Source organism: Mustela nigripes, chromosome 2, assembly GCF_022355385.1.
Source record: "Mustela nigripes isolate SB6536 chromosome 2, MUSNIG.SB6536, whole genome shotgun sequence".
Classification (NCBI taxonomy): domain Eukaryota; kingdom Metazoa; phylum Chordata; class Mammalia; order Carnivora; family Mustelidae; genus Mustela; species Mustela nigripes.
The window spans coordinates 4816993-4843864 of NC_081558.1; the positions used below are offsets into that span (position 1 = coordinate 4816993).

The 26872-nt window shown below is 42.0% G+C and overlaps 2 protein-coding genes across 3 annotated transcripts in view; both read left to right on the top strand.

Annotated features, from left to right (window-relative positions):
* The window catches only part of ADGRE1 (adhesion G protein-coupled receptor E1), a 47147-nt gene extending 43081 nt beyond the window's left edge, over positions 1-4066 (top strand). For both annotated transcript variants that reach the window (XM_059388817.1, XM_059388818.1), the window contains 3 exons: positions 1430-1598; positions 1712-1816; positions 3603-4066. In XM_059388817.1, the coding sequence (XP_059244800.1) occupies positions 1430-1598; positions 1712-1816; positions 3603-3608 (280 nt within the window). In that variant the 3' untranslated portion in view covers positions 3609-4066. The remainder of the gene's footprint in view (positions 1-1429; positions 1599-1711; positions 1817-3602) is intronic.
* A 12868-nt stretch (positions 4067-16934) lies between these two features.
* Positions 16935-26872, top strand: part of LOC132009665 (putative adhesion G protein-coupled receptor E4P) — a 52640-nt gene continuing 42702 nt past the window's right edge. Inside the window, exons 1-2 of the mRNA XM_059387692.1 lie at positions 16935-17027; positions 24598-24690. Of these exons, the coding sequence (XP_059243675.1) occupies positions 24660-24690 (31 nt within the window). The 5' untranslated portion in view covers positions 16935-17027; positions 24598-24659. The remainder of the gene's footprint in view (positions 17028-24597; positions 24691-26872) is intronic.

The following is a 26872-nucleotide window of genomic DNA, read 5'->3' on the forward strand; positions in this document are numbered from 1 at the left end:
TCTGATTTCATATGAATACTTACGGCTAAAAACAACTAACAAAAATGTTTTTGTGCCAGACACTACTGTAAGCACTCTTAGCATTTTGTTATCTCATTTAATCTGTAGAATAAGTAATACCACCCTGTAGGAATTGCATTATTGTCCCTATATCAATTTGAGGAAACTGAGGCAGTTTCCACAGGTACCCAGAGCCTGTACCTTTACCCCTATAGCATATGGTCATTCTCATCTCATTTAAAAAAATGATTTTAAGGGGCAACTTGGTCTGGCTCAATCAGTAGAGCAGGCAGCTCTTGATCTCAGGGCTGTGAATTAGACCCCCATGTGGGTGTAGAGATTACTTAAAAATAAAATCTTCAAAAATGTTTTTATTGGAGCACCTGGGTGGCTCAGTGGGTTAAAGCCTTTGCCTTCAGCTCGGGTCATGATCCTAGGGTCCTGGGATCAAGACCTGCATCAGGCTCTCTGCTTGGTGGGGAGCCTGCTTCCCCTCTCCTTCTGCCTGCCTCTCTGCCTACTTGTGATCTCTCTCTCTCTGTGTCAAATAAATAAATAAAATTGTAAAAGTGTTTTTATTATTTGCTTTTATTTATTTTTTTTGAAAGCAAGAGTACTGAAAATCAGTTTTTAAGGCACATTTATCTCCACTTTGGCGTTCCACTGCATCTGTGAATTGGCTTAGGTTTTAGTCTCTATAGATGTGCCTAATTCTGAACATTTCCTATAAATGGAATCATATACTCCGTGTCCTTCTGTGACTGGCTTCTCTCACTGACATAATGTCTTCCGAGTTCATCTGCATTATAGCTGATATCAGAATTTCATTCCCTCTTAAGGCTGAGTAATATCCCAGGGTATGGATGGGCCAAATATTGTTTATCTCCTCTCAAGTAGATGGATACTGGGGCTGTTTTAGTTGGGGAGGAAATGGGGAACGAATCCTTCATAGGTGTAGGGTTTCTTTTTGGGGTGATAAAAATGTCTTAGAAGTGGCTGGGGATGATGTTTGCCCAGCATCGGGAGCATGCTAAGTGCCACTGAATTGCGCACTTTGAGTGGATAAAATGGTGAGTTTTATATTATGCAAGTTTTTCTTCAATTAGAAAAAAACGTCCTTGTATTTCATCCTACGACATCACCGTTCATTTAGCATGTGCTCAGTTCTTGATCTGTACGTCCTTTGAGCATTTTCATCACTATCAACACCATTACATTAAATATATGTGTCCACACGTCCTTGTGGCATGTGTATCTGTAGGCCAACTGCCTTTTAAGTGCCAGCGGGACTCAATTTCCCTGATTCTGGGCTTGGAGACGCCACTGCACCTTTATTTCCACCCAGGTGTTGGGTGAGTGGTGGGGGCACAGTCCATGAAGACAACAGCCACTGCCCAGAGCTTTACTGTCTCCAAATCTTCTCCCCTAGGTTACTGACACTCAAGGCCTTTGCCCAGCTCTTCATCTTGGGGTGCTCCTGGGTGTTAGGCCTCTTCCAGATTGGACCCATGGCGAGTATCATGGCCTACCTCTTCACTATCATCAACAGCCTGCAGGGGGCCTTCATCTTCATCATTCACTGTCTGCTCAACCGCCAGGTGCACAGCATTTGCCCTTCCCAGCCCCAGTCTTCGGGGGAACATGCCTGTGTCAGCTCACATCCCTGCATCTGGGAATAATTCAGCTTCTTGTGATGTGTTTTTCCCTCCAGGTACGGGAAGAATACAGGAGATTGATTACCAAGAAGATCAAACCCAGCTCTGAGACCCAGAGCTCAGGGATATTACTGTCTTCCGTCCCCTCCACTTCTAAAACGGTGAGAGACGGTGTGTTTTATGTGGGTTCTGTTCAGATGGAAACACTGCTTCTTAGCAATACCAGATGCCACTGCACACTAAGATTCAGTGGTTTAATTAAATAAGAAATTCTTCTTCTTCTCCTTCTTTTTTTCCTGCAAGAATAGAAGCTCAGAGTTAGCTGTTGCTGCTATTGGTTCTGTGAGCTAAATGTGTCCATGTATATTAGCACATTTGCTAAAGTGTTGTGTTCAAGAGTTGGGGTTCGGGAGCCAGGCTTCCTGGGCTAAATCCCAGCTTTGCCCCTTAGTATGAGCTAAACAAGTGTGAGCTAAACAAGATAGAATCATGACTCACTCAGATAGAATGTGAGCATACATTAAATATTTTATTCTACTCATTAATCAGTGAGGGAGTGAGGTGAATGTTAACCTGGCTCAAAAGAGAATGTGCAGAACAGATACATATATTATGTAATATATACAATATATTGTGTAACATGTATCATAGATATCTTATATATTGCATACATTATATACAAATCATGTAATGTTCTATATATTTTGTATAAATGATATATAGTATATATTATATATGTATTATGTAATATATACACATGTCTATACTTTGCATTCTTTTCTGAGCCAGTTAAAACATCTGCCAGGTTCTCTTGTTGATAATTTTATATATAGATAGATAGATATAGATATATAGATATTAGAATTATATATATATAATTATAAAGTTATATAATTAGTACATAATTATATATAATACATAAAATTTTATATTATGTATTTAACATGAATTAAATATATATTAACATATGAATTACATGAATTATACTAAACATATTTAGTTTCACAGACATTGAAACAAATGTGCAAATGGAGGCAAAACATTTTTTTCCACCTCATTCCACATAATTTTGCATTGCTATCATCTCTATTCAAAATTTAGAGTTGTATTTAAATTCAGTTAGCCAAGCTATAGTACATAATTAGGTTTGATATAATGTTTAACAGATTCATTAGTTGAGAATAACACCCAGTACTCATCATACTTAAATTAAAAAAAAATAAATGAATGAACAAAAATTAAATAAATAAAATTTGCAGAGTTGTAAAACTTTGCTCTACACAATGGCTCCTCTATCCCTGATTAGGATTTTTTATACTTTCACTGATTTATTCCAAACACAAGTAACTAAGATTCAGTGGTTTAATTAAATAGGAAATTCTTCTTCTCCTTTTTTTCCTGCAAGAATAGAAGCTCAGAGTTAGCTGTTGCTGCTATTGGTTCTGTTGCTCAGGAATGTTGTAAAGGATGTAGGTTTTCCCTACTTTTCAGTTTTCATGGTTGTGAGATGGCTGCCATAGCTCCTGACATCACGACCATGTTGAAGGCAAGAGGGATGGTGCAGAAGTGGTGAAGCTTTCTCCCTTTCCCAGGAAACAAAAGCTTTCCCAGAAACCCCTCAGTGGATTTCCTATTCACTTAGTTTGTCAGAACTGTATCATGTGATGACACATTGTTACAAAGGAATTTGACAAACAAGTATTTGGCTTTTTTGCTTCTAGAGTGGATGCTATCCACAGTGAAGAAGTGAGAACAGCTTTCAAGTTTGCCATTAGTGCCTGTGGCACTACAGACAAACACACTGCTCACTAGAGACCATCACTGTTAACATTTTAGTATTTATCTTTCTGGTGTTTGTTGATGTATTTCTCTCTCTGTATTTATAAGATCCATGGAATCTCATTTGTAATAATCCTGTTGGTTCTAATTCTGATTTCTCTCTTATAGGGATAAAGTTCTTTCTTACTTTCAAATATGCCGTGAAGCAACATTTGAGGAAAGCAGGTGCCTACAGGAGCCTACTTTGAAAGGCACAGCTTAAGGCACAGAAGCAGGATCTTCCAGCCCCAGAATGCTCTGGAAAACAAGAACTTTTGCCCCAGATGATCAGTTCATCTTCCGTGTTCTGCTCTTTGAGTTTCTAGAATTTTGTGGAAGTAACAGATCCCACTGCAATGGCAATACCTAGCTTACCTGGTTGCCATTTTGGTTTCTCCTAAGTTTGTTGGTGCATGGCCACAAGCATGCCTTTCCAGCACCTCTCGTGAGCCTGACACAGAGCAGCCCTCAATAAGTGATTTGTTGTATGACTCACTGACTTACTCTTTGACAAAGTCTCCTCTTGCTTTTAAAGAAATGGTCAGTAAAATAGTAATGATGGCCCTAGTGGATGAATAAAAATAAAAAATGGACTTTTTTTTGTGCAAACACTTAAAAAAAAAGTTATGTGGGGGACGCCTGGATGGCTCAGTTGGTTATGCGGCTGCCTCTGGCTCAGGTCATGATCCCGGGGTCCTGGGATCAAGTCACGCATTGGGCTCCTTGCTCAGCAGGGAGCCTGCTTCTCTCTCTGCCTCTGCCTGCCACTCTGCTTGCTTGTGCTCTCTCTCTCTCTCTCTGACAAATTAAAAATAATAGTAATGAAAAAACAGTTATGTGGGTGAGTAGGAGTGCTGGATGGAGCAGAATCCCAGCATTTCATGGAGACTGGCAATGCTTGATGACTACACCCTTTGGAAAGTGTTTTGGTTTCCTGGGACCTTTCAGGGAAACAACATCTCTTCCTTCCAGAAACTCTCTTAGGACTTGGCTAAGGTTCACCCTGCTCACAAAGTCATCACCATCCGACCTAGCCCTCCATCCTGCATGAAATCTTGATTGCCAGGGAGAGTAGAGGGAGATGAAACTTTAAAAATGAAGATATCCTCTGTGCTTGCTTCGGCAGCACATACACTAAAATTGGAACAATAAAATGCATATATCTTCCCTTCTGTCTTTCTACTTAAAGTGTGGTCCATGGACCAGAAGTATCAGCATCACCTTGTTAGGAAAGTAGGATCTCAGGCCCCACCCTATAATGGCTGAACCAGAACTTGAATTTTTATGAGAGCCCCAGGAGATGTGTGCTGTACACAGGAATGAATGTTCTAGAATCCTCTGGAATATTCTTCTGTGTGTCATGCTGGTAGCAGAGCTTGTCTTTATTTTGGTGTTTTGTTTTGTTTTTGTGACATAATTTTTAATTTTTTTAAATTAATTTAATTTTTAAAATTTAAATTTAATTTAATTTTTTTTTAATTTGTTTATTTGACAGAGAGAGACAGAGAGGTCACAAGTAGGCAGAGAGGCAGGCAGAGAGAGAGAGAGAGGGAGAAGCAAGCTCCCCGCCAAGGAGAGAGCCTGATGTGGGGCTCGATCCCAGGACCCCGGGATCATGACCTGGGCCGAAGGCAGAGGCCTAACCCACTGAGCCACCCAGGCGCCCCTAATTTAATTTTTTTTAAAATATTTTTTCTGGTCTGCTATGGTCACAAAGGATCTCTTATCATTCCTAGGACTGTGACAGAATAAGAAGAATACAATTAATATAGTTTGTGGGAACCTTCTGAGTTCTTGCTCAGTTCTTGCTGTATCCTGTAGAGATTATACTTTATCTCTGCCCAGTATATTGTCACATTAAACAAAATCTCTCTATGTGATTTTGCTCCAGAAGTTCATATTCTGGCAGAAGAGGTCTAACAGAGAGAAGTTCAATTCAGATTTCCCTTTGGAACTTCTTCCTCCTTCACTCCGTCAGTCCAGTTACCCTCACCAAGGTAGGACAGACCCAGCCTATTCACTGTCCAACCACACAGCCCAAGGTGATCACAAGTATTACAACCAATCATGTCTTTCAAATAGAGGATTGGCCGATCATTGAAGTGCAATTTTAGGATAGAATGGTGGCCAAAATATAAAGCACAGTCTTGCTAGGACAGCTCAACTTAGTGGAATACTTGCTCCACCTGTTATCAAATTCTAGAGAGAATTAAAGTCTAAAACATATCCCCCTGCTGGTTAAAATCCAAATACCTTGGCATGCAAAAGAATTAAAAGTCAATAAAGTCTCTCGCTTCCTTGTATTAAAATTAAAAAAAGAAACTGAGGAACAAAATTTATCTTGCCTTTCTTATTTGAGTCAGAACTTGTCATTAACCCAGTGAGCCACCCAGGTGACCCCAGAGCTCATGTTTAAAACCAGAAAGGAAAATATCTTCTTGACTTTTGGACTTTGCATCTGCCATTCCCTCCTCCTAGGATACCTTTCCTCAAAATCCAACTGATTTTTACCTTTTCTTGAGTAGTCATCACTTCCACCAGGGAGCATTCCTTGAATCTCCTGAAGTAGCATTAGATGTTCCTGTGTGTGTCCCTAAGGGCTTCATGCTTTCTAACCCTGCATTATAACTTCTCTTTTTCTTAGGCATCTCCAGTGTAGACTGTGAGCTCTACAAGTACAGGGAATTGTATCTAGGGGATTCTCCATAAATACATTGAATGAATTAGTAAATGAAAGATTACTCTCCATTTTGAGGATGAGGAAACGGAGGCTCAGAGAGGTTAGGTAACTTTCCCAGCATCACACAGCCATCGGTGACTGAGCTAGGCTGTGGGTTCTTGATCACAGACCTCCTCTTCCAGACCCTGTGCCTCTCTTTCTCCATTTCTTCCTTTCACCCCAGGAATTCTTAGTTTGGGGATACAGAAGAAAGAAAAAACATTTACTATGGGTCAGCTTACCACCTAAGATGGATTCAGTTAGCTCAGTAATGATCCTGGGTTAGACAGTTGGAGGACAACATTACACTTGATTGATGGAGGCTCAGTCTGTTATTTGTGGCAGCCACAGCCTGAGAGGGAAGCTGACCCACGAGTTCACTTATGATAGCTTGGTTCTCAGTGTTTTGCTTGTGCAGAGAGTTCAATACGAAGCCACAGTTCTAAGGAATGGTGACAAAAGACGGCATGGCTCCTACCCATCACAAGTTGTGGTAGATTGATTGCATCGGTGGCCTCAAGAGGGGACTTCCAACTCTCTACACCCCTTCCCTGACACTTTGTGACCTCTTATTGCTCTCACTCAGGCTTGGCCTTGAGACATGCTTTGGTCAGTAGAATGACTCAAAGACAGAGGGTTTCACAATTGGGTGTGCATGTCTTCTTGCCCCTTACAAGGTTAGTTTTACTTGCCCTCGCATCCTTGCCTCCCCCCTGAGACCCCACCCAGCTACCTTGCCGGAGTGGTGTGAGAAACATGGGGGACAGCCATGTCACCGCATTGTACCAGCTGAGGCTGTCCTCCGTCGGCAACCTGTTGGACCTATAGCTGGCCGCAGTCAGGTGAGCAAGCCCAGCTAGTGTGGCCCTGCTGCCCAACCCAGCCAACTCAGAGACCGAGGAGCAGCAATCAAGTATCCCTGTTTTAAGGCAGTGAGCTTCAAGAGTGATTTACTCAGAAGTATTCTTTGCGGGTCTTTACTAACTGATAGAGTAACCAATGGATTATCAACATCTTGTATTTAATTGCAACAATTTGGTACATATGAAAAGAAGGACTGGGGTTTTCATTTTCTCTTAGCTATCAGGATCTATAAATTTGTAATGCTTAAACTTCTTCCTGATAGAAGACTTACACAAAGGCTTGTCTCAATGATGATGTTACCTGTGGGTCAAAAATACAGTGGCCTTAAGGAGCCATATAATTATATCTATATCTCTTTCTATATATATTTAAGGGGACATGTGCTCTCATTTTTAATTTGTTTTTTATTTTTTTAGAGAGAGAGAAAGTAGGGGGAGGGGCAGAGAAAGACAGAGAATCTTAAGCAAGCTCCACACTCACCACAGAGCCTGACTTGGGGCTCAATCTCATGACCCTGAGATCATGACTTGAGCTGAAACCAAGAGTCAGATGATTTTTTTTTTAAGATTTTATTTATTTATTTGACAGACAGAGATCACAAGTAGGTAGAAAGGTAGGCAGAGAGCCCGATGTGGGGCTTGATCTCAGGACCCCGAGATCATGACCTGAGCCGAAGGCAGAGGCTTAACCCACTGAGTCACCCAGATGCCCCAGGAACTCTATATTTCTAAGGTAAGTAAAGGCTGTAGCCTCCACAACAAGAATTTTTCTTACTCTAAACATCAAGCTACCTTCTGTATGGCCCTTTCCCCCGCCACCTCCAGTGCCTCTACTAGAGGGAGAAAAGGGACTCAAAATAAACACTCCATCATTCTCCAATCCTATAAATATAAAGATCCATTCAATCAAGGAATATTTCTTGACCGCCTACAATGTGCTTTCCCCAGAACATTATAATAATTGAAAGAATGTTGAAAAATTGAAGTAAAGGAAATTAGAACTGAAAACATTTCAAGTTTAAATATCTTATTTTTTCCCCAAATCAGAATTTATTAAAATTTTACTTTCTTGGTTTTGATGGCAGTAAACTCAATAATATTTTCAAAATCGAGTTCTAGAAAAAAAATTCAGTCTTAAAAAGTACATTAATGGATAATTTAGATAAATGGATAAATTAATGGATAAAATGGATAAATTGTCCATATACACTATGGAGTATGATGCCTCCATCAGAAAGGATGAATACCCAACTTTTGTATCAACATGGATGGGACTGGAGGGGATTATGCTGTGAAATAAGTCAAGCAGGGAGAGTCAATTATCATATGCTTTCGTTTATTTGTGGAGCATAAGGAATAACATAGAGAACATTGGGAGAAGGAAAGAAAAGTGAATTGGGGGAAATTGGAGGGGGAGAGAAGCATGAGAGACCAGACTCTGAGAAACAAACTGAGGGTTTGGAGGGGAGGCAGGTGGGGAGTTGGGTAATCCTGGTGGTGGGTATTAAGGAGGGGCACGTATTGCATGGAGCACTGGGAGTGGTGCATAAACAATGAATCTTGGAACACTAAAAAAATAAAATTAAATTTAAAAAAAAAATTAAAAAATTAAAAGTACATTAAGAAAATATATATAAGGGTACACATTTTTCTTTTTTGCCACGGGGAAAAAAATGATGACCTGGCATAGTCCCGGGCATTTCGGATGTTGGGTTTATCATGCATCTTCTTGCATTGATTTTTGATGTTTTGAAATGTTGCATTGACATAGTATTTATCTTGATTACTCAAGGGATTGCCTCTTTTTCTATTGTGCCTGAGGTGGGTGCTTTCTTCTCCCTACCCTTGTGCTGGCCCTGATCATGACCTTTTGGGGGCAGATTTACACTAGTTCTTCAGGAAGTAGGACAATCTCCTTGGCACCCTTTGCCTAAAACCAATTATTGGTAACACTGTGCTAGTTGCACCTGCTTTACATGTAAAGTGAAAACTAGAGTGTGACAATGACGGATGTCTCGTGTCACCTGAAGATGACCTAGAGCAGGTATACCTATACTATTCTGAGATCTGTATTATTATTATTATTATTATTATTATTATTTATTTATTTTTGCTCTTGTCAGATGAACATTTTTTTCAACTTCTCAAACCTTTTGAAACTTGTTCTGCTTTCATGGCTGCATGGTGGTCTGTGGTATACATGTGTTATAATGTATTTAATCTGAGTTATGTCATCTCCAACTTTTCAGTGTAAACAATGCTGTAAGGGACACTGTGAGCTAAATTTCAAACACTCTACAATTTAAATGCTTTTGAGACCAGTGATAGGTTGTGAATGGGGAGAAGCTTGTATGTCTTGTTTAATGTCTGGTTGCAGAAACACGTAACTCTACCACAGCTGTCAAAACTTTCTAAACTTCAAATTACTCAAGAGTAATGTGTACTCAAGAGAAGCTTTCCATTATCGGTTCTGAGTCATCTGGTCACCTCCTTGTCTTAACTTTCCATTCCATTGTGTCTAAAGCTATCAACCTTTTATTTGTAATACTCAGCATGTTGAATTATAATCAGATGTTCTTGTGTTTTGTCTTCATTTGTCTCTGTATGCCTATGACCAGCAGAAGACTGGGCTCACACATGGAATCTATAACGTTTGTGGAATGAATGCATCAAGAAAGTGTTGTGCCAGTCTGCTGCACAGTAATAGGACAGGGTTCTGATATTCTTCCCTCTGAAGGACATGTTCTCCCGGTTTTCCAAATCATCTCCTGCTCTTGCCCAGCGACTGAAACAGGGTCCTTTTCCATTTCCAAGCACAACTCCATGATAATTCCATTACAAATACTACTATTTCCAAAATGAAAATGGGTAGTTAGGGCAGTTTCCCTAAAGGCAGAGCCTGAGACAGGGATTTTGGAGCTCATGATTTATTGAGGGAATGTTCTGAGCAAAGAGAAGGTAAGGGAGGCAGGATGTGGTAGAAGAAGGATGTGGGTTCAGCCAGATCCCACGGTGAGCTCTGGATTGTACCTCAGTGTCTGCCCCCCTTTGAGGCAGGTTTCATACCCGTGTCAGTCAGTTACGACACGGTGCTGCCCTCGTGGTATGGGGGAGGTGTGTTGCAGCTCTTATTCAGCTGGGGCCAATCTGCTGAAGGGACAGCTGGACCGAAAAGAGCTTTAACAGAAGACATCAACAATATTGACTACTTCTCCCCATTCCCATGACCATTAAATATGAAAAAGAACGTTGTGTTAATCACTTAGATACTGCTTACCTGCTCATTGTAATGAGATTTTGAACTGCATTTTAAAAAGTTTGTTTCAAATGATGCTTCTTAGACATTAGGATAAGAATTTCCTCTTGACAATCTTAGGGATTATTTACCATTATTATTTGGCTTTATTGAGTCTAGAATGTAATGGTGTTTGTATTTCCAAATATACTTTTAATCAACTACTTTCATCTTTTAAAAAGAAAATTAAAAGCTTCAGAAGGAGACATTTCTAATGCTTACCCTGGGAGGGGAACATCTTTTTTTTTGAAATCCTATAATGTACAACGCACGAGAGGACTTACCACTTTTCTCCCTGAATGTTACATCCCTTTAAAATCGGTATTAATCTTTGTAATGTCTCATTTCTATGGCCTTATTTCATGAATAATTCCTAAGTTTGATGAAATTATCCACTGTGTGTGATTTGACACCTTCAAGCTGCATCTGTCTTTGCTACAAGTGTGGGCTTACTCAATTTACAAATCTAGTTTTTGACCATAGGATCTCAGATGGTGTTTCTTCTTCTTTCTTACTTCTCAGGAAACCCCTTTCTCAGGAATTTGTGAGTGCTGATGAAGTAGACTCCGGTCTCTGCTCTGAATGTGTTTCTCCCATCTTGACTTTGATCTTTGTCCAAGTTCCTCATAGGCTTTCCCCAAGCATCTGTTCCACCCAGCACAGTGATCCTTACCCATGGCCAGGTCCAGTCCACAGAATGCCGAGACTCCTCCTGACTTGTGCTGTAGGCAATAGGTTCTGTCTCCAGTGTGGAACTGCCATTGTGTCCTGGTCCCCGGAGCTGCTGTACTTGGGCACAGAGTCACTTCTGACTCCCAAATGTGGTACCATCTCTCATCTATCCCTTCCCTTAAGGGACCTCCATGTAGCCACACAGGTCTGCTTGCTGGACACACAAACTCTCTCTACCTTTTTGTCTTCTCTCTTTTTTTCCCCCATGGTTTCTTCCCAAAACTTCCATGAATATCAACTCATGCAGGTAGGTGTTTTAGAAGCATTGTAAGGGTACATCCTGATTGTTTGCCAAAAGCATCTCAACTCTACCTCTTGCCCAACCAAAACACCCAGCAACAAGTAGATAAGAAAACTCAGGAGTTTTGGAGATGTTAAAGAATTTGCACAAAGTCATTTATCTATCTTATGAATATTTATTAAGTCTCTACTGTCCAGAAACTGGGGCTGGGTTACAAAGAAAGACACACACACTGTCTTTCCTTTCATGGGACTTATGTTCTAATGGTAGGGGGAGACTCAATAAACAAGAAAGTGAAATATTTGAAATCTTTATTTTTGCTTTTGTCACAGTGGACATCTTTTCAGTGCATCAAACTTTTGAGATTTATTTTTTTAACTTGTTTTTCTGAGTGGGCTGGCTGCCTTCTGTTGACTCCTTCTAATGCATCAAGTTGTCTGTCTGGAATGCTGACATCTTTGGAGTATAACAGTAAACTTCCTTGGCCTCTGGCTTCCTGTTGGTTTTAGCCAATGGGAAACACCAACAGGATATCAGAAAAAAGGAGGAGAATGAGGTCAAAGTATTTGCTCTGTCAGCTCCTTTCCTGTAGGTCACCACAGGCTGTCTGCCCCTTGAATGAAGACCACAGCTCCATGAGCTAGTACACCAACCCTTAACAATTACAGTTTCTTACGCCTAGTCCATGATGAAATTTTCTCAAGAGCATCACATGTAATTCTGAGACCTCCTCAGCTTATCCTGTGATTTTATTTCTATATAAAATGCAAAAAAATTTAGAAAGCTTCAGTTATAAAATTTGGGGTATTGATATTTATATATTTTTTTGCATGAATTACAACACCTCCTCCTCTCCCACACATTGTGATCACTACATGACCACCGTAAAGATAAAACAAAAGGCCAAAGTTGTCTGGATTTCACAGAAAATAAGTTCCGACAAAATCCACTGGGTAAGGAATATGAGTTTGCCGACATCCAAGCAGGTCAACCATGCACCTGTTTAAACTTGAATGAGACCAGTAGTTTCTTTATTTCTTTATATGTTATTGAGATTAAAGTCATACAACATAAAATTCACCATTTCAACCACTTTAAAAGTGTATAGTTTGAAGGATCTTAGAACAGTGAGAACAATGGGGCACGTGGGTAGTTCAGTTGGTTGAGCGTCTGGCTTTTGATTTTGGCTCAGGAGGTTAGAGGCACTGATGTGTCACACGGTCAAAAATCCAATCCTTTCTTTTGACTCCAAAAACTTAACTATTAACAACCTATTGTTGATTGGAGGCTATACCGATAAAATAAACAATTACTACATATTTTGTATATTATATACATCATAGACTGCATTCTTATTTGTAGTAAAGTGAGCTAGAGAAAAGAAAATGTTAAGAAAATCATAAGGAAAATACATTTACAGTACTGGACAGTATATCTATCTATCTAGATAGATAGATATCCATGTGCAAGTCGACCTGTAATTGTGGGTCAACTGTATGTTCCAAGGGCAAGGTTCAGTTGATTTCCAGAGAACCAGATGCTGACTTGTACTGTTTTAGTATTAAGTCTAGACTGCTGTTCTGATAGGGCATAAATACTGGGCTCTGCTTGGTTCTTGCATCCTGTTTCTACAGGGTAGAACGCTTTCACTATATTTTCCATTTCCAGTCGATGCTTCTATGGAACACCGCCATTTCAAAGTGTGGGAAGTTTGCTGAGAAACAACGGTTTCTTTGTCTTTTTAGAGAGAGGAAGAGCTGGGGGTGGTGGTGGTGGGGGAGGAGCAGAGGCAGAGAGAGAATCTCAAGAAACTTGTGCTCAGTGTGGAGCCAGTGGCAGGGCTCATCTCAGGACCCTGAGATCATGACATGGGCCAAAATCAAGAGTCAGCCACTCAGTCCACTGATCCACCCAGGTGCCCTATAGAAGCAACTGTCTTTAAATGAAAGCAAAAAGGCGCACCTGGCTGGCTTAGTTGGCAGAGCAGGAGACTCTTAGCCTCAGGGACCTGAGTTTGAGTTCCATGTTGGGCCTGGAGCCTACTGTAAAAAAAAATAAATAACTTTTAAAAAAATAGGGGTCTCTGGGTGGCTCAGTCACTTGAGCGTTGGACTCTTGGTATCTGCTCAGGTTATAATCTCAGGGTTATGAAATCGAGCCCTGCATTAGCTCTGCACTCAGTGTGGCATCTGCTGGAGATTCTCTTCTTCTCCTCCTGCCCCTCCCCCACTCATGCTCTCTCTCGCTCGCTCTCTCTCTCTCTCCAATAAATAAATAAAATCTTTAAAACTAAAAAAAAAAAAAAAAAAAAAGCAATGGTTAAATGACAAGCAAAAGAGGAAGTGGTGTTTGTGTTTTGTGTTTCCTTCTTTTCTTGAAACGTGGTTTCCTCTTGCATGACAGTTGATAAGAAAGGCTTGGCTTCTGGTTAGAATGGGTAGAGCCAGTGTAAGTGCCAGGGTGTGTTTTGCCTGGCAGCTTGGTGAAAAGCAGCTGGCTCAGCCAAAGGAGTTAAATGAAGAGGGTTTAACAAAGAGACTATTTATACAGGTGTGGGGAGGCAAAAAAAAAAAAAAAAAAATTGGGTTCAAGGCTAATTGAACCCAATTCTAGTGTGTGAGTGAAGTTTTTACCTCACCCTAAATGAGACACCAACATCAGCTGGGTGCTCTACAATTCAACTCCATCGTGATGCCATCTACCTGGAACTAGCATAGTGTCAGATTCCATAAGAAAAAGGCTCAGTCCCACAAAACTGCCCCTGCCCCACCTCTAAAGCCAGAAAAGCCGGGTGATCACAATTTCCCCTTGGAGTTTTATTAATTTGCTAAGGTGGCTCACAGAACTCAGAGAAACCTCTTACTTACTAGATTACTGGTTTGTTATGAAAGGATATAACTCAGGAGCAGCCAGATAGAAGAGACGCACAGGCTCAAGTGTGGGGAAGGGGCTCAGGAAGTTGGGAGGGCACTGAAAGTTCCAACCCTCCATATCTCGTTGGTTCCCCCTGGCAACCAATCCCCATCCTTAGGTGTTTTCCAAAAGTTAACATAAACCCAGCTGTGATGAAAAGGGGCTCGTTACCCATTTCATTGTCTTGTGATACTACTGTCCTCCAATGTCACAAGAGACCACATATTGTAACAAAAGATGCTCCCATTGCCCTTAGTGCTAGGAAATTCCAAGGGTTTTAGGAGCTCTGTGACAGAAGCAGGATGAATGCCAAATATATATTTCTTATTATACATCACAATATCACAGCAGAGCTAAGGGAAACCAAGAAAGGATGGGGAAAGGGGAGGGAGGGAGTAGCAATAGGGGTCACTCTTATCAGTCTTTGTCTTAAAGGGGCAAGGGGATGGAATAAGTATAGGAACCTGGGATGCCTTAACCCGTGACAGAAGAATCTAACCATTGCCCAAATGTGCAGGCACTGCAGGGAAGGAGGAGCTTGGGAAATGAATATCCCCATCTCTCTCTCCTCCAGCTTTACACCTTCCTTCCACAGCTACCACTGGTCAAAAAAGGGTAGAAGCGAGAGCGCAAGGGAAGCCTGATAATGCAGTCCATATAGGACAGCCTCCCAGTGCACAGAGCCGAGTGGAGAAGGATGGAAAACAGATTCTTTCACCATAACCCAAAATGAATTGTTACAAGCTAGGAAAGTTTGAAAAGCAACCATACCCTACTGAACTGTTCCTTAGATTGGGCATTTGCTTTCTTGGATTTTCAAACCCTAACCCTAACTGACCGGGCTTCTGCTATGGTGACAGTGACAGTCTCCTGCTCCATCAAGGAGAGATGAGCAAGTAGGAGTTAAAGAAGAAGATCACCAATGGATTGTTCCTTCTGATGGTTTCTGCTTTTGTTATTTCTCAGCTTGTTCATTGTCTCAGGGACCACTCTACTGTTTATCTGTGTCTCTCTCTGAGGTTTTGCGTTCATATCTCCAAGAGAGAAACCAGCTGAATGGATTGGCCAGTCAGCATCCAATACGGAGAAGTACTCTAAGGTAGATTTCTCTGCCTGGGCCACCTCATTGTTGGTGCCGAATGGACCAACCCATGGTCCCATCAACTGTGGTTAGGAGGGGCAGTCCCATGGTATCATGCTTGACAACACATGTGTAAAAATTTTCTTTCAGTCCACTTTGTGATGGGTATCAGTTCACCTTACTTGGGTAACAAACCACCCCCAAATTTCATTTCTTTAAAATAACAACTATATTATTTTGTTCATGATTTTGCAGGTCGGTTTTACTTTCCTTCTGGTCTAGTCTAGCCCTGCTGGTCTCTGATGAGCTCATCCATGCATTTGCGGTTAGTTGGTGGGTTAGCTGGTTGCCAGATGGTCTAGCATATTCTCACTGCTCATCTGGAAGGTTGACAACCAGAGTGGTGGATTGTTGATTAGGGAGATTTAGCTCTCTCCCACATGGTCTCTCATCCTCCAGTAGACCCACTTGGGTTCATCCACATTGTGATCTTGAGGTTTCAAGTGCAGCAAGAGAGGGCAAGCCCCGATGTGCAAGAACTTTTCAAATCTCTGTTTCCATCCTGTTAGCTGCTGATCCAGTGGCCAAAGCCAGCCACATAGTCAAGTCTACAGTCAGCACAGAAGGACAACACAACAAGATGGGGGAGTTCTCTCATCTGTTTGGGCAAATATTCTGTCATTTGTAGAAAACGGGCTGTGAGTGCATGAAATGCTTAAAATTTCAGGGATTTCCCATGGATTCAGGAATTTCAGTTTAACATTCAGACAGTTTTAACTTCAGCTCAGCTGACAGTGATAGGCTTACACCATCTTTCATTTATCATTCAAAGAAACATTTTGAGTACACCTGGAACGAATATTTTGAGTCTCACATGGAAGGACTAACTGCCTGCATACCCTATCTAAGTGATTATTTGAATATTTCATTGCACTGACTCTAATGCATTTATAAGATAAGTGGGACACCAAAAAAGGAAAATATTTGTGGTAGGGATAATAAAGCTATGCCTCATGAATGCAACAAAACTAAGATAAGGAGCAAATCACTAGGTGCGTGTTTGGACTTGCTAAACTAGGGTTTTGTTGGAGGGGGTTGCCGTGTTTGTGCTGGCTCTTACAAAGATTCTTCTAATATGAACAAGAAGAAAATTTCAGGACACCATGCTAATGGGACCAACCAAGAATTTCATCATCCACGTAGATGAGTGTAATTATGTTGGGTGACCCTATCTCTAAGTCCAAGAATACGGATATGTTGTTTTCCCAAGACGGTAAGCTGAGAAGTGATACCTTAATAGGGAACCAGGTCTATCCATAGAGACAGTAGTGCAGTGGGATACACTCTCCCACAATCTGGCCTTCAACTCTCTAAGAATTTCACCCACTAAAGGAACCTACTCAACGTCGGATCCATTTTCTTGATGTAGACAGAAGTTGGCGCCACTCTCCATTACATGATTTTCTGCACTGATCATTGTCAAGATTTCCAGATTCACTCTTTGAGGCACTTTAATATGATCCACTTTAATGTAACACACTATTTAAGTTGCCCAAGCGAAAAGAGAACTAAGGGGCTTTGCATTTTTCCAACTGCCCAGTCAACGCCCTCAGCCTTCTCAGGCACTCACGAAGCTCCTTAAGAAAGTGGAGCTCAAGATAAGAAGTGATGTACTTCCTTCTTCGTTAGCTTGAGAAGCTACTGGACTGGGTAAGAAACAAGAAATTTTCATCTTGTGGGTAAGAGCTGGCTAGGTCTTTCAAGAGAAAACAGAAAATGTTTCATGTGTGTTCTTGGGTCTAGAAAAACATCTGGTACTGTAAAAGTGTTCAAGGGGATCCTGTTATATGCCTTTTTGCTTTGTTTCTGAGAGGGGCTGTATGGGCATCATTTTCCAGCTTCTGCTTGGGCAATGTGTGTATTATGTGGTGCAGAACATACTGAAATGCTTTGGGATTCTTGACAGAGATGATGAGTTGTGTATTAAGGAACTTAATGTGAGTCAAAGTATGGGCAGACCTTGTTTTACTATATTTTGCTTTATTGTACTTCACAGAAATGGCATTTCTTTTTCTTTTTTCTTTTCTTTTTTTTATAAATTGAAGATTTGCATCAAGCAAATCTACTGGCACTATTTGTCTGAAAGCATTGGCTCACTTCCTGTCTCTGTGTCACATTTGGGTTATTGTGATATTTCACATTTTTCATTATTATTATGTTGTTTGGTGATTTGTGATTAGGGATATGACTCTCTGAAAGCTCAGATAGTGGTTAGCATTTTTCACTCATGAAGCAACTTTTCATTAGAGGAAGTACATTTTGTTGAAACTTGATGCTATTGCATACTTGATAGATCACAGTGTAATGTAAACATATTTTTTATATGCACTGAGAAACCAAAACATGTATCTGACTTGCCACAGTGAGGGAGTTTGGATCCAATCCTGCAATATCTCTGAAATATGTCTGTGATAAAGTTCCAAGAAACAGAGTCTGAAGCAAACATAGTATAGAATCAATTTGTGGTTAAAAATGAAGAAAACAAGACCTAGAAAGATGAATAGGTTTATCCAGGTTGCATGGTGAATTGACAAGCTTGTCACACACCACATGCCTCACCTCCATGAGAAACACATCAGCCCAACTAAATGCATTCGTTGTATTATTATTGTATGTTTTATTTATGGCCAAAGTGACCTAATGTACATGTCAGTGTTCCTCCAGCTGCTGTGACCCACTAGTGGGGAGCAGAGTCATGAAACCAACTTGATGAGTAATAACCAGTATTTTAAAATAAATTTAAGATGCAATCATCATACAATGTCAAATGCAGCAGATTGATTTGTGAAACTTGGTTGAGTTCTGTCTCTGTCTGATGGAATACATGGATCTCAGTCAAAAATCTCTCCACGTCAGCATTGCTAGAAATGTAAAGAAAGCCAGACGCAGAAAGACAAATGCTGTATGATCTCACTTACATGTGGAGCTCCAGTACTCACGTTCATGGAAGCAGAAGGTAGAATGGTGGTTGCCAGGGGTTAGGGAGAATGGGAAGTGATGGTCAAAGGGTATAAAACTTTAATTACTCAAGATAAATAAGTTCTGGAGATGTACAATTCTACATGGCGCCCATAGCTAATGATACTGTAATTGTCTACTTTAAATTCGCTGAGAGGATAGATCTTATGTTAAATATTCTTACTGCATGCACGCACACAACTAACCACAGAGGGGCAGGAGGAAACTTTGGGAGGTGATAGATATCTTTATGGCCGTGATGGTGGTGATGGTTTCATGAGTGTGTACTTATGTCCAAATTCATTGAGTTGTACACATTAAACATGGACAGCTTTTTACCTGCCAATCATACCTCAGTAAAGTTATTTTAAAAAGTGAAAAGACCAAATCAGCATTGCTAGAGGTCTTGGCAGTTCTGGAAAACATTATCACCTCTTCCATGTAAAACACTTATTTTAGTTAAACCAGTTTCCAAAGAGGCCTCCAAAAAGATTCATCCTCATCTACATCCAAAACTAATGATGGGGGCGCCTGGGTGGCTCAGTGGGTTAAAGCCTCTGCCTTTAGCTCAGGTCATGATCTCAGGGTCCTGGGATTGAGCCCCGCATCGGGCTCTCTGCTCAGCAGGGAGCACTTCTTCTCCTCTCTCTCTGCTGCTTCTCTGCCAACTTGTGACCTCTGTCTGTCAAATAAATAAAAATCTAAAAAAAAAACACCCAAAAAACTAATGATGTACTGTATGGTGACTAATATAATAATAATAATAAAAAGAATCATCCTCATCTAGACACAATTTTGATTTGGGGTTTTTTTTTTTTTAAAGATTTTATTTATTTATTTGACAGAGAGAGATCACAAGTAAGCAGAGAGGCAGGCAGAGAGAAAGGAGGAAGCAGGCTCCCCGCGGAGCAGAGATCCCGATGTGAGACTCGATCCCAGGACCCTGAGATCATGACCCGAGCCAAAGGCAGCGGCTTAACCCACTGAGCCACCCAGGTGCCCCTTGATTTTGCTTTTGTAAAAATTTTTAAAGTTATCTCTAAACCCAACGTGGGGCTTTATCTCACTACCCTGAGATCATGACTCACACACTCTACCTACTGAGCCTGCCAGGAGCCCCGGACACAATTTCTTTACAGTGTATTCTGTAGTAGGTTTTTGGAAGGGAAGAGAACTAAGAATGAAACAGGGAAACGGATGTTGAGAGAAGGGAGTGGACCCAGGAAGTGATCAAGTATCAGTCCTCAAAGATGCTTACGTACAGAATTTGACTTGCAATTAGGTGGTATTGTCCATTGCTGTAAGCAATGTGGCCCACTGGTTCTGCATTTGGGGAAAAAGTAGAATCGAGTATCTCTAGATAGAGCCCAGGGTTTTCAGTTCCCCACCGTTCTCCTCGCTTCCCCAAAATGGCCCCACTTATTCTTATTACATGTTTTGCACTTAAGAGGTATTGGGGCTTGGGATCTTGGTGCAAGGGTTATACGGAGGCTTTGGACTCAGCCTGAATTTTCTAAGTCTTAGCTTTCCCTTTTGCTAGCAGCATCAGCTGGAGCAAGTGACAGAATCTCTTTAGGTCTCGACTTTGTCATTTGAAAAGTGGGAAGCTGTTATTCGATCTACATTATAAGGTGGTTGTGAGCTTTCAGTGAAACAATAGTGTCGGAGCACTTAGTAAGGGACTGGACCTACCATAGCAGTTCCATGAATGTTTTTAGGAAGTGAGAACAGAAGGCTTAGAGAAGGATCTGTAGCAAAATTTGATTTACATGCTAGACGCCAATACCTAATATGTGACTAGGCTGTTCAGGCCAACAGAGGTAAGAGTTTTTTTATGGGATAGGTCTTCTCAGGCCACTACTTTGTTTTGGGGGGAGCTTCACAGGACCCTGTTAATTCTCATCACCACTTGATAGTGGGTAGTCAGTCCTTAATACACAAAGTCATGGCTATAACCAGAGTCAGGAAAGAGGCATGGGAGACCTCCATCACTACCACGATGACCACCAACGTCTTCACCACCACCATGACCACCATAAGCACTACCATCATCAACATTATGATGTTATTATCACAGGCACCACCATCACTACTATCACTGTCATCACCAAAACCACTCCCTCCACTGGCCCCACTACCCTTTATAGTACTTACACCATTACTGGCATCACCATCATTGCCATCACTTCCACCTTCACCAACACCATCACGTCCATCACCACTACCATCATCATACCCTGTCCCCATGACAGTTAACTTTATTCAGCACTTGTCACATGCCAGGCAGGTGCCACAAGGTCATCTTCACTGCACCAGCACCAACGTTATTAGAAGATATATGCTCTTTCTTTCTTCCTTTTTTTTTTTTAAGATTTTATTTATTTATTTAAAATTTTTTTTAACTTATTTGACAGACAGAGATCACAGGTAGGCAGAGAGGCAGGCAGAGAGAGAGGAAGGAAAGCAGGTTCCCTGCTGAGCAGAGAGCCCGATGCGGGGCTCGATCCCAGGACTCTGGGATCATGACCTGAGCCGAAAGCAGAGGCTTTAACCCACTGAGCCACCCAGGCGCCCCTATTTATTTATTTATTTGACAGAGAGAGAGAGAGAGAGAAGGAGAGAGAGAGAGAGACCACAAGTAGGCAGAGAGACAGGCAGACAGAGACGGGGAAGCAGGCTCCCCACTGAGCAGAGAGCCCGATTCGGGGCTCGATCCCAGGACCTGGGATCATGACCTGAACCAAAGGCAGAGGCTTAAGCTATTGAGCCACCCAGGCGCCCTGGTATATGCTCTTTCTTAGCGCCATTTTGCAGAATGAGAAAACAGGCCCAGAGACAAAGTCCCCAACTTAGAGTGACTGAACTGGTAGCTGCCGATTTGCAATCCAAACTTGGGTTTTCCTGGGCACCGAGTCTCATATAACTGCTTATAGCCAATAGCTAACTGTGGGTGAAGGGTTGCAAGAATCGCCCCACAGGCGGACCCCTAAGGATTCCAAACTCAGAGATCAAAGCAGAACCTACACATCAAAATGGGGGCATGGAGAAAGGAAGGACCTGCCAAGAGAATTCATTTTTCATCCATTTAGTTTCTTCTTCTCTGAAACTACCTTATTGCTGTTATTATTTTCTTATTGCTAAAGTCACATATAACATATAGAGCTAGTTAAATAAAAAGAAATTTGAGGAGCACCTGGGTGGCTCAGTTGGTTAAAATGGCTGCCTTCAGCTCAGGTCATGATCCTGAGGTCCTGAGGTCCTGAGGTCTTGGGATCAAGCGAGCCCTGCATTGGGCTCTCTGCTCAGCGGGGAGCCTGCTTTTCCCTCTCCCTCTGCCCACCTCTCTGCCTGATTGTGACCTCTATCTCTGTGTCAAATAAATTTTTTAAAAAACCTTAAAAAACTAAATTTGAATCACTCACAATGCCATTCTTCTATTAACATTTACAGAATCTCCTTTAAACGTCAGATCACGTATTTTGCTCTATTACCTGCCTTTATCCTAACGCTAGATTACAGTTACCTCCCATGTTATGTTAGTAGCCTCCTACAGCATGTTTTTCATTTATAATATCTGATTACTGGCGTTACACATCTTTAAATACGGCCTTTCTTACATTTTATTCAAGACAGCATTTTACCTTTACATGCTCCCACTTACATTTTATGAAACTATCCAGATGCTTCCGTTATATCTTCCCCATTGGTGCCTTCACTGGCACCACATTTGATGGTTTAACAGATTTGAGGGCATGTAGTCTTTGCTAATGTGCACTAGAGGTCTTATCCTAAATCTTAATTGCTCCTGGCATTACCTGAGGACAGTGCTTTTTGCATTTCAAAATGATAGCCACAGAGCAAACACTAACAACTTAAAGCCTTCTTTGAAAGGCTCTTTTTCAGTGATGGGCCTCACTGCCATTGTTTTCTCCAGGAGGGGACTTAGGTTTTGAACATGAACTACCTTCACTTCAAAATTCAAATGGCATCCAAATGTGAGATGTGAAGTCTCCTTGCTCCTGCTTCCCAGCAGCTCAGTTTTGAAAGGCAACAGGTGGCTTCCAGGAATATTTCATGCAAATGCAAAATCGTAATATGGATATATGTGCGTATGCCTTTATATGTTTGTGCTTAGGTGTGTATGACATACATACCATAACTGTATAGAGAACAGCCAAACCCACATAATTGTATAGAGAACAGCTCACATTTGTGCATAGTTTCCCTGCTGTGTAAATGTATTATAAATATATGTATGCATATTTCTGATTGTGTATAATGTGCTAATGTCTTCTTTATTAACTCCCCGTCTTACACAAAGGCTAGCACACATACTTCTGCCCCTTGGTATCTATCTATCTACTGAATGAACAATATATCTTAGGATAATCTCCTCTTTTTTATTATAGGACTTCTCAAACATACACAGATGTAGTGACAATGGCATCAGGAACCCCATAGACCCTCCACTCAGTTTTAGCAACCATCAACACCTGCCCAAACTTGGATCAAATGTGTTCCCACTTGCTCCCCAAACCATTCCCTCACTCCAATTATTTTGACATAAATTCTGCATAGTGTACGATTTTGCCTGCAAAATTTTAGTGTCTATCTCCAAAATACCAGGACTCTGTTTGTAGCCATTTTATCATACCTACAGCTTCCTCTGGAGCAACCATCTGAGTAGACAGATAAGGAAACGGAAGTTGAATTATCATGTTCACGAAAATTTCTTTTTTTTTTTTTTAAGATTTTATTTATTTATTTGGCAGACAGAGATCCCAAGTAGGCAGAGAGGCAGGCAGAGAGAGAGAGAGAGGAAGGGAAGAAAGCTCCCTGCTGAGCAGAGAGCCCGATGTGGGGCTCAATCCCAGGACCCTGAGATCATGACCCGAGCCAAAGGCAGAGGCTTAACCCACTGAGCCACCCAGGCGCCCCTGAACAACCATTTCTTTAACGTTGTCATGATGCCAGGCTTCAAACGTTTAAAAAAATTATGTTTGATTTGGGATCCAGTAAGACACTGCAGTTGCAACCAACCAACTGTATTTCTGTGTCTTTTTAAATCTAGGTCTCCCCTATGTTTTTCACCCCTTAAGTTTTTTGAGGAGGGTGAAGAAATTGGATAGTTTGTCCTGTGGAATTCTTCACAGTCCAAATCTTGGTGGTTGCGATCGACAGGGAGTTTAAATTCCAGCAGGATATTTGTTCTGTTAGGGTACGGAGTCGACCGCCCCTCAGTTAGACAGAGAACACTCTCGATAAAGCAAGTCACACAGCAAGGTTTATTTCCAGCTAGCTGGGGTCCAAGTATCCGCCCGGTGCTGCGGGTTTCAACAAGGACCCTGAGCACTCAAAGCCAAGGGTTTATATAGCATTTTCAAGGCACTTCTCCATGGCTACATACATATCTTGTGCCCCACTTTGACAGTTTTTAACTTTTGCCACCCCAGCATCACCCTGGCGCCATCCTGGCAGTTAAGTGAGATTTAGGTTTAGAAGAAATTTAACTTTATTTACATTTCCTTCTGCCTCTGCCTCCTTCAGTTATATGGTGGGGAGGGTGACCTTAGGCCTTGAGGAATTGAGCCACTTGTCTCTGGAAATTGGGCCATTGAAGAGATAGCCTTTTTGTTGTAAATCACCAGGACATTTGCAAACCAAGGGAGACTCCTGTCTTGCAGGATTGTGATCTCTGCAAGTTAACTATTTGTTTTTCTTTAACATCTGGTCCCTGTGGCCTAATGGCCCTGGTGGTATATGATTAAGTTGTTTCTTAGGTTTTAGCTACTTTCTCTTATCTCAAGTTACGTGCTGCCATGTGGGCTGGTTAGGGATGCTCTGTAAAATGGCTTCCCAGCCTTCAGGATGGCCATTGTTTTGCTAACCCACTCTTACGGTGCAAGGTGCCAGCTTTTGCTTTGCCAAGATGGCTGTACTTATGTCAGGGCTAGACTCGAGGTGGGTACAGCCTTGTTTTTCTTGGCCTTCACACTTGGAGCTGGTTTCTGGGACTTGTTTTTAAGTCCCTTGGGGGAAGGGGATCAGGGACAGTAAAATAGGTCCTTACAGTTCCTGTGGCTGGGTTGTAAGCTTGTTTCCTAGAATCTAGTCTCCTTCGATCCTCCTCTCCTGGAGGTAACTCCCCAGAAGTGGGTCAAAAGATCGGCCGAAATTAAAGGGTTTTGAGAAGCGTTAGCCACCTGGCCTCCAAAGTCTGTGACCCACTGAAATTGACTTTCATGGGGCTTCTTCATTCCAGACATCCTTGCCACGTCCTGCTTGAGAGAGCTTCTCAGATTGGTGCCCTGATATCTCAGTGCTATGGGAAGCAGGTGCCTGCCCCTGCTCTCAGGTAAGTGCCCATGAGCCCAGCATCCTAGTTTGGATTGCTCCCCCCCCCCCCCCCCCCCCCCAGTTTGGGCACTCTGTGCTGAAGTGATTGTGTGCACCAGTCCTATTAGAAACTCTCACGCTGAGTCTCTTAATTGGTCTCCCCAAGCAGAGCTGAGACAAAGACTTGGGTGTATGTAGTTTATTTGGGAAGGGATCCCAGGAGGCCCAAGGAAGGGAGTGGAGGTTGCCAGACCAGGAGGAGACAAGAGCCGATGAGGGGTGTGTTAATGAAGAGTTACTCTGTGGGTAAGTGGCACTCAGGCCTGTTGGGGCACCTCTAAGAGAGAATGCCTTATGTGCTTTAGCAAGGCTAGGAGGCCGGGTTATTTACCCTGGGTCCTCATCACTTGCTGCTGGATAGCCACTCTCGCATAACTCCCAAATATTTTGGGCTTGCCCTCCACAGTCTGCAGAAAATGCCCTCTGACAGAAAGATAGCTATTTGCATGCGTGGGAACCCCCTCTGGGGAAGTCGAAAGGGGATACTTGAAGGACCTGCTACACTGGTCAGACTACCTAGAGGGGCCATGTTTGGAGTATTACAGTTTAGTGGTTAAATAACCCGGATCCACCCACCGTTCTACTCTGGGATTTTGGTTCTTCAAAGCAATACACAAACACCACAAGAGGACTCAAATACAGTTTAAGGCAGGTTTGGGAAGGAGATCTTATTAGCAAGCATGTGATGTCCAGTACTCTGTGTCAGGGATGGGCAAACTTTTTCTATAAAAGGCCAGATAATTACTGTTGTCAGCCCTGTGGGTATTTGGTCTCTCTCTAAACTCACCGACTCTGTCTGCACTGCCATGTAACAGTAGCCCCAGGCATTCTCAGACTGATGGGCATCTCTGTGTTCCAGTAAAACTCGATTTATACACATAGGAATTTGAGTTTCATATCATTTTCACGTACCATGACATTTTGATTGTTTTTAGCCATGTAAAAACTGAAAACCGTTCTTAACTCACGGGCCATATAAAAACTAGTCCTGGTCTGCGTTTGGCCTGAGGGCAATGGTTTGCTGACCCTTGCCCCATAGGAATCAAATATTTCTTTTTGCGAAGAGAGCATTCGCAGGGAAAGTACTGATATTTGAGCATTTTTTGACTTAAAGACATGGCCATGTCCTGTGATTCAGCCCAATACCATGAGTCCTTTAAGGTGATGAGTACCCATAATACGGAGCCTAGTAAATATTACAGAGGACGTAGGAAAAGCAGGTGTTGACCTGTTCAGGGGACTTGTCCTGTTCTGCGATAATCCAAACGGGCCATAGGCAGATTTCTTACTCCTCCTCGTTCCATGTGATTCGAATCCAAATTACCTTGATTTTACTTGTCATACTTAAGCCACTTGGGGGCTGGTGTTAGCTATGAAAGTAGATGCCTCCAGAGAGAGAGAGCGCGTGCAAGCATGCATGAGTCATGGCAGGTGGGTAGGGATAGAGGGGAAAGGAGAGGGAGAGAGAACCTGAAGCCCATCCCGTGGTGAGCGGGGAGCTCTAGTGGGGCTCCATCTCACAACCAGGAGATCATGATTGGAGCCCAAACCAAGAGCCCAATGTTCAACCGACAGTGCCACCTAGGCACCACCCTAGATGCCTCCAGGTTTTAGCCAAGCACCCCAGCACAACCTGCTTACAATGAAAGGGATGCAGGAAAATCCGTCTTTCAAGTGCCTGGTTATTTGCCACCTATGTACCTTGAGGAAGTGATATTAGGAAGTGTGTAGGGAAGTTTTCCGTAGGTCTGATTTCATCCCAGACTTTAATATAAAGCTTTATCTAAAAACGTGGGAGACATTTTTAGATCATTCTACAAAATGGACCATGCCCCAAACAGGCTCATCCTTTCCAAATTCGCCACGGTTTTGGACTCCAGAATTTTTATGGTCTGTGCTATTCAGATCCCCTCTTACTCCAGAAAAAACATGGGTTTTTAGCAGTCAGACCTGTCCTGTGCAGGACGACAGCCACCAACCACCTGTGGCTCCTGAGCACTCCAAATTAGGCCAGCCACCGTGGAGATCAGCGGCACATGCAAAATTCCTACTTGATTTCAAAGACTATCTTACACACAGAAGGGATCGTAAAATATTTTATGAATAATTTGTCAGATATTTAATGCGGGTTGAAAGGATCC